The sequence below is a fragment of the Diorhabda sublineata genome, chromosome 1 (genome assembly GCF_026230105.1).
Source record: "Diorhabda sublineata isolate icDioSubl1.1 chromosome 1, icDioSubl1.1, whole genome shotgun sequence".
Taxonomy (NCBI): domain Eukaryota; kingdom Metazoa; phylum Arthropoda; class Insecta; order Coleoptera; family Chrysomelidae; genus Diorhabda; species Diorhabda sublineata.
The window spans coordinates 43327818-43340856 of NC_079474.1; the positions used below are offsets into that span (position 1 = coordinate 43327818).

A 13039-nucleotide genomic window follows, 5' to 3' on the forward strand; every position below is an offset into this window, starting at 1 on the left:
CTAAAAACAACGACTTGTCTCATGCTATCCCATGATTAAAATGCATTCTCTTCATTCTTATTAGACTCCATCCTCATTCCTCTCTTGCTCACGTCAACTTTTTAAGCTGGCAAATGAATTAAATGAAGACCTGCGATAAAATGTAAAAAAATAACAACAACGTACAGGAAGTTTTAGGTAGAAGTTTTGGAGTTGAGCTTAAGAACTGTCACTATTTACAAAATAACAAAGTTTGATGAAATAACTTACTCCAATGTAAGTTATTCCTTAACACACGTTACCGTTTGTGATTTTTTACATCTAAGAAGTTGCAAAACCATATTAAGCAGTTTAAAACGCTGTTGACAAATAACTATTTGAATAAAAGTCTAATGGACAAAATTGCTGGAAACTTCTTTCTGATCAGGCGACTGGAAACCACCGTCATGTGACACACCTAAACCCCATTCAAAAAGTCATTCAATGTAGTAGGGGACAGTCTCAGCAAACTCGAAAGGAATCAGCTGACCATCGTGTGGATGATGCAAGGTGAGGAAGTAGCTTAACTCCACGTATTGTTTCCGGGGTATTCAATCTGACAAGAATCGCGAGAGAATATTGTTACTGATGAATCGTCCTTTATGGGACATGAGGGCAATAACTGAATTCATGAGACCCTAGCTCAATCGAAATCCAATTCCAATTCGACCTCGGGTTTAATTTAAATAAATTGAATATTAGCCTATGGACTATCCATCTTAAACAATGAGTGTGATCTGTCTTTGAATCGTTTTAAATTTTCTTTGGAGGGCTAAATATAGAGAGTGTATACTTATTTCGAGTCTTCTAGTAAATAAATTTGGCACGTCTAAAAGCTGTTCATTCGAAAAAATTAATTGTGATTGTACAGATTGAAAATCTTTATTCGCTGCGAATACGAAGATAGAACATTAATTAATTTGGATAATAAAAACTTTTTTGTTGAAGTAATTCTCGAGTCTGACCCTCCTCAATAAAAAATGTGGTTGGAATTAGCTGTAACGTCATGACCTTTATAACATACTTTTCCGGATCACACAGAGGGTATCTAAAAACAGCCTATTTGGAGGAATTGAGTTTTTGTTAAAATTCTGATGGAAATATACGTAATAAATGAAATTGAGGTCCTAATTTAGAGACCGTACGTGGAGAAACATATTAATGAAATGGAAAGCGGTGATGGTTTTTCAGTTGCTATCCCGTATTAAAAAATTTCATAATAAAATACGTATAGCACATGAATTAAATTTATCGTTAGTCTTTTCTTCTTTCACAAAGAATTATTTCCAAAATTGCATATGAATCGCTATTAGTTAACAAAATATTTTATATCCACTGGGATAACTCTTTTCTTTACATTGTTATTTGAGAAAGACGGAAATATATCTAATAGCTATTTAATAGCCATTTATTATTGATGTTTATTATATATTATTTTTCAAAGTTGAGTTTCCATTATAGAGCATTTAGTTTGTACACATTTGGAGCAGCAGTTACTGATACAGGCAATCAATTTGCATATTTGATAGCGCGGGTCTTCAAACTAAAATGCATTATGATCCTGTCAAACTCGTGCTTCATATATCATGTTTAACCCGCCATTGAGCTACAATGAGTCAGCTAATAACGAGATTATATATTATCACCTTTTAGTTGTTTTTTCATCGATATTGTGGGTTCACATTTTTAACAAAAAAGGTATGAATAATTTAGAGATCTGACTTTACTATTAAAACCCCGACAAATGACAAACTAATACTGATAAAAATCAGAAATAAACAAATACATAGGACAGACATCTGAGTATTTAGAAAATGGACTAAGAGGTCATCAATACCATAATTTTTTCTATAAAACAGATTTCTAGTTTGAATTTATTCTTATTTGGATATTTATGATGTAAGTAATTCATTGATTGAAAATAATACGCAAATTATTTATAATTTGAAACGTCAAATTTTTATGTGTCTTTCAAAAATTATTGAAAAAAACTAATTTCAAAACAGAAGAGATTAATAAATCAAGATTCGGAAATATAAACTAAGAGGACTAAGAAATAAAAAATTCAAACAAATTTATTGAAAAATACTCAGTAACACTAAACTCGTCATTGATACAAATATAGATTTATACAATGTAAATAGATAGATCGTTGTCTGATAAGCGCTCACCAACATCAGTTTTCATACTTTCCACAGAAATGATATGGTTGTTTGCTTGTACTTTTTTGCTGGAATTTTTCAATAGTTAACGTAAATCTTGAAGTTTAAATATTGTATATGGACATATCATTTGAGAAAATATTTGTTAAGTCCCCAGTGAGCGCAATATTTCAAATCCATATACTTTTACTATTTCATCAAGACTTTTCTTAAATTTTGGTAGATATTCTTTATAACTGCAACTGCAATGGCTTTTTTCTGAATGATCATTTGCAACTATTTCTTTCATAATTAGCTTATCGGAGAGATCTTACTTTTTATATTCAACTTGTATAGTTTTTAATCATTCCTTAAAAACTTGACCGATCATTTCTTCACCTCCTTCGATAAAAGTGACAATAAAGTGAGGACCCCTTTTCATCTCAAGTTTTTAATAACTTCTACCAAATAATATCCTCAACTATATGTGTAAATTTTTGATAGTACTTTTCCGAAATTAAGTTTAATTCGTATGAAGTTCTCCACAATTTATGCTTTTCAATGTTTGGTGGTGAAGTTTTGTGTCTATTAGTCTCTAGTAGAAGTTCACCCAAAGTATGTACGAGGTCTGGCTATTAAATAACGAGACTGTGCGCCTAGAGGGCGCCCTAGACGGGTGGGGCAAAAAACGAGTAGTGCGCTAGGTATCCTAGGTTTCCTTCACTATTATAATATTTGTAGCCTTTTGAAATGAACATGTTTTTTTCTCGTGCCGAAAACCATGTGTGACAAAAAACAGGAGCAACGTATCAATCTCAAATTTCCCGTTAAATTGAAAAAAACTCCGACTGAGTGCTATAAATTGATACAACAGGCCCATGAGGACAATTTTCTATCTCGTGTGCGTGTTTTTGACTGGTATAAGCGCTTTAGTGAGGGCCGAGAGAGCAGTGAAGATGACCAGCGCCCAGGTAGCCCTCTGAATCAGGAAACAGGGAACAAAATCAACCAAATCGTGCATGTAGATCGTTGAATGAGTATCCGGATGACTGCTGAGGCTGTAAACGCCGATAGAGGAACGGTTAGAAAAATTTTACTCGAGGAATTACACATGACAAAAGTCTGTGCGAAGCTGGTGCCAAAAAATCTGACTCCTGACCAAAAGCTCTTGCGTCAACGGGTTTCAGATTTCTTTGAAAGGTTAGAAAGGTTAGAAAAAGATCTGCTTTGCAAGGGAGCCAATTTGTGTCGATGGAAGCTGTAAAGCAAAAAACGGCAGAGCTCCTAAAGGCACTGACCAAAGAAGACTTCCAGCACTGCTTTGAGTATATTGAAGGGGAGCATTCGAATGTAGAATAATTTTTATAAAGAAATCATTTTTCGTAACCAGTCTCGTTAATAGCCAGACCTCGTATCTCCTTTCTAATCGAAATTAATGTACTTTTCTTTCAATGAATTGTTTCAGAGTATCGTCTATTTGAAAAGGTCTCAGATGTCGTTTTTGGTCCTACTATAATACTTTCGTTGTTTGGAAAGTCTATGAGTAGTTGCTTCTCAAAACCTAATCCTTTTTGAACTATATTCGGTACAATGCAATTGAAATATCGTAGTAGAAATGAGTCATATACAATGAAAAATTAAATTTTCATATTCATTCCACAAATTTATGATTGAACATTCATTGTAAATATTTTCATTGAAATAAAATGGATAGATACAATTATGTCCACTTTGGAATGCTTACCAAAGACAATGACGATGAGGGAGGAGACTCGAAGAAGCCAGGAACAATAATGAGATCTAATCTTCAAGAATGTATTCCAAAAAATGAATTTACATCTATACCAGAAAATCATCAGACCGACAGTAATTATGTAAGCGAAACGTCTAAATAAAACGGATAGATGTATGGAAGAAGATATAGTGAAGAATGACAAACCAAGAAATAAACAATCTATATGATGGAAAACAAATTAGTGGAACTATAAGATTTGGAAGACTGTGAAATGATTGATATAAATCTGGTAGGAACACAAAAAAAGGAAAACCCATAAAGAGGTGATATGTGAAGGAACAAGGAGATCTAGAGAGAAGAAAACAAGAATGTTCGTCGTACGATATGAAAATTAACTAGATAATTTCCAAAGAGGATGGAATTAAATAGGAATTTTTATAACTGTGTAGCACTATTTCATATTTTAGTTAAATGTTATCAAATACTTCAAGTAATTATATATTAATATGAATTGGAAATCAAATGTTCACAATTAATATCTAGCAGTTTTTAAAAAAAAATCTGTGTTAGTAATCTAAGATATAATTGTTTTTCAACATCTCGGACCCCTCATTTTCACTGTAGTATGCTGATACTTACTTTCAAAATTACAAATTAGGAAACTTTCAAAATCTAAGCAAGTTTTTCTTTGAAGTATTTTCCTTCTCTACTCCTAGAAAATCAGGTAAATCTGTAATTGCCAAATATTTTGAATGTCTTCAATGGAAATAGAAAGGAGTTTTGAGAATTTATACCAACTTCAATGAATGTCTTATTCGAAGATCCTGATGAAAACCGCAGGAAAACTTTTCTGAACTTGAATCGGAATAGATAAGTCACTATGGAATGAATAGATGCGGGATGGAATTCTATTTACCCGTTACCAAATGTAAATTGAAATACCTATCTCATATTATATAAATTTTTCATGTCTTCAGATTAATCTGGATGAGAAAGCTTTCAAATTATACTGTTGAATGATTAATTTATATGCCTATTCACTTGTTTCAATTAATTCAAACAATTTTCCCATATTCTGGGATGATTATAATGATGGTTTACATTTCCATTTATAAATCAAAACTTCTACATTCCACTGAATGAATATTGAAGAACATAAATAGTTATTTCACTTCCTAGTCTTAGTTTGTTTTTATATCCGTTTTTAAAACAACCGGTTTATTTACATTGTTTCGTTCGGATAATTTTGTTTCTTCATGTTCTAGAAGTTTGAAAAATTCTATTTGTGGAGTGTAAATAAGTTTATGTAGCGCAGTTGAGTTCAGTTTATAATAAATAGTCGTAGTAGTAGTAGTATTTGAATCAATTAGGAACGTAAGAGAAAGTGTTAATTAATTACCCTTGCCAATAGAAATCATATAAATAAATTAGAAAAACGGCAAAATTAGGAGATTAGACGAGAAATCTCGTGATCATTTTTTCTCGCCACTTGACAATTTTTTCAATTAGATTCCTTGGAAATACAATTGGAAGGACGATCTATATAGTATTATCCAAAAAATGGCAAATTATTTCTTATTCCCAACATTCATTCCCAACATTCTAAAGAGTGAATCGAACAGCTCCACAGTCTGCTAGTATCATGGAAAAATAGAGAATAGAAGTGGCACAATCATTGGTAAAGTGGCTGGATTGGAAGCAAGCATAATGAAGAAAGCTTCAATGTTACAGCGACGCTATCGATCACTACACGACAACTGGAATATTGCTTGTTAGACAAACGTTCCGCTTACCGCTGAGCTATTGTGTTGATTCATTTGATGAAAGACAGAATTGATATCGTCAAGGAAAAGACCAGAGAAAGCAATTCAACTTCACCTTCACTGTCTCTTTTGGTGTAAAATAATTAATGGCATGAGGTCGCATTTCTGGTTGAGCTAGTTTCTATTTTGATCAGAGAAGCTCTTTGCTCATGAACGATAATTTTGGCCGTCGTGTTGCCCTTTATCTAAAATACTTCCTTAATAAGATTGACATGAATGCAATGATGCGTAGCATGTTCTACAAATCTCAAAACAATTGGGCGTGTTTGGGGCACATTAGTTTCAAAGCTATATAGGGTATAATTGACAGTTGCTTTAATTGATATAATAAAATGAGTGTATATTGAGAAAATGGTTAATTGCAGTTATAAAAGTTCTTGAAAGCCACATTAGATATTTAGCTGAGCTGGAAATCCTATTTCCTGTATTGTTATTGAGTATGAATCAAATTACGAAACAATTAACATTCGTTTGGATTTAAGCTGAAACTATATAGAGTGTTATAATTTTTCTGAAAAAACTTGCTTAAAGATAAAATGAACTAAAGCCTTTATTCTGATAAAATCTCAGAATTTTATTAAATTGATCCATTTAAAATAAAAAACGAGGTACAACACTTGAAACAAAGTCCCCGAAAAATGTATTTATGATTATTTATTGGCATATAAAAGTATTTATCGCATCGCATCCATTTTCCAAACAAACCGTTAGGAAAAGCCCAACTAACCTGAACAATGTTTGAGGCCTTATCGGCGTCGGTAGGGCGACGAGCATCGGGTGCAGGGGCGTCGAATCGAGCGCCTGCCAAAGTTCAGGACGTCGCAACGCCGTCGCTGTCGCTTGATCAGCAGCCAAAAGGGTGAAAGTGTGCCAGTGGGCTTGTAGAAGGAGACCTCGGAGCGCATGGACGAGTTCGCGACCGGTCGGCGCCAAGTGCACTTCCAGTGGACTAGAATCCTGTAAAAAAAAACAAATAATTCGTTCTAATTATATTTCTTTTGTCTTTATTTAAGTTGTATTGATTATTTTCATTGTGGGAATAAAAGTTAATTGACAAAATCGAATAAAATATTGTATCTTGGTCAGGCATTGAAGCAAATCAGCATAGAATTGGTCTTTTATTGTGATCCGTTTTTCTGAATAATCAATAAAGATTTGGGGGTCAAAATTTTTGTGGCCATAAAGTTATTAGCAGAAAAAAATAATTCTTGCAGTACGAACCCAGAATTTTTTCGACTGTATTTTTGTTTCTGGTGTTTAACGTAGTTTATATCAACTGTGATATATCGACGAAAAAAGTTATTAAGAATATATCCAAGTATTCGTTTCAATGTGAGCGAGCTCCTGATGAAAATTAAGCAATCGCAGCACCCACCTTTCAGATAATTTTTCCCACGTAACCTTTCAAGCAAAGTCGGAGAAAAAACACTTTCAGAATAACATATCTGAAATTGTTTTTGAAAGTGGGAATAACATCGGTATATCCAATTATTTTTCCATATGAAAACTAATGTTTAATACTCTTTTTTTTCTTCGGCAAGAAACAATTTGCACTGTATGAGTAGCAACTATTCTATTAACCCGTATTATGTGAAATTTTGACAGATTAAAAATATGGCGAAAATCAAAAAGGATATCAACTCATGAAATTCAATCTTCTTTATTTAGTTTGAAAAGACATTTTCAATATTTTCTACAAAGAAAAATTCAGGTCATGAGAAAAAATTTTCAAAAATTTTTTAGCAGTAGCAGATATACTATAATTTTATACTCATTTAGGAAAATGAATTATTCGAGAGAGCATAAACAATTGCATTGTGAAAGATTTTCGCAGTTAATCGGATTCGTCTTTGATCCATGACAAATTTCATTAGTTCCATTCACTTTCTATAGTTAATTTGACTGCTACTTTCTCCTCGGTATTGAGATCATCTCGAGGCACACACATTTAACTAAACGGAGTTATGACCTTCGTTGCCTTTGTCCCAAATTTCATCTTTCACTCCACTGATAAACCATTGGTGGTGGCAGCGTTATCGTGCGTAAATTAATTACACTTAGAACGCGGTTAAACAATGGAAGCAATACAATGGAGGGTAATTATGAACATCGATCAATCTCGAATTTGCAGGATTTGATCGAGGGTCTCACTAACTCTAAATATCTGTCGCACTAAATAGCGACCAACAAATTTCAAGTAAAGAGGAATAATTATATATTAAAAAAGTGCCACCCAAATGGTTACGTTGAAGGCACTCATTTATGTATTCTTTCGTACCAATTCTAACCAATTGAAACAGTTATCTTCTGATATATAAAATTTGATTCGGACTGTTACATGTTTTTTTTTTAATTTACTTGCAAATTTACAATCTTCTCAAATAATACAGAGTAATAAGTAAATGATATGGTTTCTAACTATAAATGACTTGAGGCGGGCATCATCCACTGATGGGTCTCCGTATTTCACTCTATGAGGTCTTCTGGCCAGCGTCTTTTCAATCTTCTCTGTTCCATTGGATCAGTGTAAAGCTAGGATATTAGCGGATTTTGACGGTTTTCGCTGTGGTTTTTGTTTCTTATCGCTAATGCCTGAATAACTTCATTGATGGTTGGAATACCGAGGTCTGTGTTTAATGTGTGATTGCTTATAAACCATGGAGCATTAGGTACATGTAAAAAGAAGTTTAATTGCCATATCGGAATTAGTGTATGTGTGTTAGGTGCTTGTTAAAATTATTATTGCTTGAATGATTTGGTTTGCAATTGAATGACTCCACGAAAATGTGCTCTAAAATCGTTCTATTGAAGTCTTTGAGACAGCAAAAGTTTTCAGTATCTTTCATGGATCGACTGAACATATTTTGGTTAATGTTTTGGGTAAAGTGCGTGTTGATGCTAGAATCGTATCAAAAGATCTAAATCTTATACCAAAATAATTTTGAGGGGCTTCACAACGTAGTTGAAGACCCTACATCAAAGTTCAAGGTGAAATCTTTTTCTTCAAATCCTGTGATCTGGTTAACCATGAATTTGTTCCATAGGGTCAAATGATCAATAGAGGGGACAACATCTACTACGTGAAGCATTCGATGTGTCGAATGGATTTGTGTAAAGGAAATTCCAGCATCATTTTAACCGATGATCAAAGATAGAATGAGAGTCATTGCTTAGCTAGTTTTTGCTAAATTTAGTTCCCTATGAGTTTTTCATTTTCTCAAATTTCAAAAATCCGCAAAAATTATACAAAGTAAATTAAGTAAAAACTTTGGCAGGTGGAATTTCAGTTTCCGGTCCAGCTCTCAATAAGAATATCAGTCTCAGCCATGTTACTTTTTTATTATCTTTTTATATTTTATATCCGTTTTTTTTTTTCGGTTCCATAATAGTACACATAATTTTTCTTTCTCCTCTCAGCATTATTTTGACTTCTTTCTTTTCCATACTCATTGTCACTACTACATAAGGCGACTTTGTTGGCATATTCCAATTTTATTTGCAACAAGTGCTTTATTTGCTGCTTTTATCTTCTCTCTTCTATTCTCTTTCTCCATCGTTTCATCATTACTACATCTACGTAGTTGAATTTTCTCACCTCTTCCAATTCACATCTTGCAATTTTTATCCTTTCTTCTCATTTTTTGCTTCATTTCATATACTTTATCTCAGCATTAAATTTTAGACAATTTCAAACCAAAATTTTAACCGGGGTTTAAAAATCGTGTAATCTATTATTATTATATTGATATAACTATTTATCGCTGTATATGACGGCTTATCGATGCTGTTATCACATTCTGAGGAATCAAAGTGGTTGAATGAAAATTAAGATGAGCTCAACAATCCACATTGATTACTATGAAAGAAATAAAGTTTTCTAAGATTCAATTACGTTCAATTATGCTTTAATACCAAAGAATTTGTATAACAAGTCTCACTCAATCTTTTGAAGAGCCATTTAACATTTTAATCGAATACTGCAGCATCTTGATAACGAGTTCGAGAGCGGCTTTTTCGTTTCCTCTCTATCAAAAATATAATAAAATTTTCATTACTCATGAAAAGCTTTACACGAGTTCTTGTTAGCTTCCAACAAAGTAAATATTTACGTTTTAACTTTTGAATCGCGCCTAATTATTTCATACAAATTCGATAGTTTTGACAAGTATCCATAGATGGAAACAAAAGATATTGCACAAACGGATCCTTGCTCGGATTCGATGTACAAACATTGTTTGTTACCTTATTATATTTCGTCCTCCCAGTCTCCATATACTGCAATATTGGTCCGAGTATAGTTATCAGTATTTTTCTCTCGATTACCTTCATATTTGTTCTTCCTCTTTATGTATGACAGTTGCTTTCGTATAGTTTTATTAATGTTTCATACAATTTTATTCAGTTCTATCCACTAATTGTCTTACTTTTGTTAATTTTTATTTTTTCTGTAAGTGCTCCCAAATATCTTACTTTGGTTTTCATGTTTTGTGATATAACTTCTATTAATATCTTCAATTTCCTTTGGTATTTTTAAATATCCTATCAATGTATTGAGTCAAATGCGCTTTTGAATTCTATAAAGCTAATATGTAGCGCTCTATTGAGTTTTTTGTTGTTTTTTGGACTATTTGGTCTATTATATGGATTTCGCTTGTTGTGGATCCTTATGGTCTGACTCCATTTTGGTATGCTTTCTACTTTTCTAATATAATTCTTATTATTATTATTAAAGTAATTTGATACATACCTAACAGTTCTTTATACAGACTATTAATAGCAAAGAATTAGACTCAACTTGATCATTCATTTATACCTTCCCTAACTTGAAAGCTCTATGCAATTTTTTCTATCCTGCTACCAAATTTTTCGCTCCAATCTCCCATAATCTGAGCTACATCTGACAGTATCGTTTCTATATATTTTCCAGATGATATATTATCGAAACAAAGCTGCACCAAGAGTGCATCTACTTTTTCAATACGAATGACTTTCTTTTTCTCACACTTTTGTGTTTCAAGGAATGTCTATCGAATAATCTGGCTGAGGATAACGATGATAAAACTGAAAAAATCAATGACTAACTTCAGTCCCTTACAGCATAAAATATGTTGATGATATTTAAAACATCTTCGCAGGAGGTATTTTGTGAGAAATGTTCGTAGTAACTTATGGCCTAGATTGTTTTTTTTTCAAAGTCTCATAAATCCTTGAACAGCTCAATTTAAATACTGAATCGATTTTTTAAGATTGTGCGTAAAAAATCAAAGATAATCACTTTCAAAATTTAGCAATTCACCACTTTCTCGCGTGGTTATTAACATTTAAAAATGTATTTCCACTCGATATAAAACAATTTATATGTACACCCCATATCTTCCTTTTGTAGCTTTCTTGTTTTGTTGTTATTCATTTAAAAATTTCATGGGTAATATAATAATAAAATATAAAATACAAAAGTCAAAATAAGAGAGAAATATATGAAAATATAATCGAAACCGGGAGAAAAAATCAAGTAAAATTCTCTATTGAAATAATAAAGTATTATTAACTATGTTATCCGCCATCTAAATATATTTCATTTTGTGTAATGATTTTGTTTTAATAATAAAATTACCGTTTAGGTTGTAAAAATCAAATACTAAGCCCCTGTGGGATTGAAAGTGAGTATACACTACATTTTTTATACATAAAGATGTAATTTCTCTTGCGCCATAACAAAGAAAAGTATTTCAGCTCCTCTCTCAGCATTTCAAATTAACTTTATGAGTTTCTAAAATATTTCCGGTTCATTCTTTATTTATTATCCATTCTATTTTCTACATCTTCATTTCTGGATATTGTACAATTTTATGGAATGATTATTTTTTTCATTCGTCTCACGGGAAATCTCTTCGCATATTGAAATATACACTCGTTTTGGAAAATCAAGTTAACAACTTCCCAGAAAGTTTTACTGGCAGGTTATAAAATATTTCACTTTTAGATAAGTTTCCTAGGAATATGAAAAGAAAAGAAACGAATATACCGATATGAAGAAAGGATTTTTACTTGATTCAGATTTAATTTCTGCAAAAAATTTAGAAATTATTTATAAAAATAAATATGGTGATCAAGGTATAGAATGAATTTTGATCAATGCTTTCACGAAGTACTACGGTTGACAAGAATCCCAATGTTGAATAAATGACTGAAAACATTTCTGGTGATCATGGTGCTGAATATTTTTCTCTATATATAATCAGACTTGCAAAAATCTTCGATATGTTGTGTGAAAAGACAGTAGTAAATTCTGATGATTTATAAATACTTTTGTTTCCTTTTGATCTTATTCCAATTGTGAATTGGTTATTTTGCCCACTTGTACTATGAATGATCATATATTGATTTTCAAAAGTATGACTTTACTTATCATAGAACATTTCTTCAAAATATCCATTTTCTAGAACGATCCAATAAGTTTTAAAACGAAAAGACGTTTTAACAAAATAAAATACAAGATCAGGTTATTTACAATGGTGTAAATTTACTGAAAACAACACGTTACAAAAATTATCACCAACAAAATTAACTCATAATACTAGAATATGAGCAGTAAGGATTGAGATCAAAAAAATCCTACATAAATGCAGTATTTATTATACGACAACTGATTGTGAAATCCATAGAAAATAACAAGCTAGTATTCTAATGCTTCATTGACCTGACAAAAGCCTTTGACTATATGAAAATGGAACATGTTATTTACCTATTGTACACTAGAAACATACCTATCATTATAATCCAGACCATCGAACACAAATACTCAAACAATTAAGTTTAAACTCGCGTTAATGTTAAACAAACAAAACCCATATCCAAGTAATCTAATTTAATCTTCAAAGAGCCATAAATATTGAAGGGATTATCCCAATTTCAAAAACTTTTTTCTTGTTTTTTAAGCACCGTAAATGAAATATAGCTCAATAGGGGTTGTTGTTTGATATTTCAACATCGGATACCCCCCGATAGGCTACAGAAAAGTTTTCAAACAATAAAAAAGTCTCCAATTTATTAAGAACTTATATCCATTTCCAGAAAACTTTGGGAACATCCTTAAAGATATCTTGCGATAACTGAATATTCAAAATTGACCTCGTGTTTACGGACGATAACATTGGTTTGTAATGAATTTTTGGAAAAAATAAATTTATTTTCTAAGATAATTTCCTTCTAGATCTATACATTTTTACTACTTCTCCATCGCTTCCCCACTGACCTTTTTTTTAATAAGTTTGATAGTAAGAGATAATAACCATAGAAAGGGGAATCATTAATGAATGGTC

The 13039-nt window shown here is 31.9% G+C and overlaps 1 protein-coding gene across 1 annotated transcript in view; it reads right to left on the reverse strand.

Moving 5' to 3' along the window:
* The window catches only part of LOC130443981 (uncharacterized), a 140997-nt gene that overhangs the window by 91142 nt on the left and 36816 nt on the right, over positions 1-13039 (reverse strand). The window contains exon 3 of the mRNA XM_056778921.1: positions 6445-6674. Within this exon, the coding sequence (XP_056634899.1) occupies positions 6445-6674 (230 nt within the window). The remainder of the gene's footprint in view (positions 1-6444; positions 6675-13039) is intronic.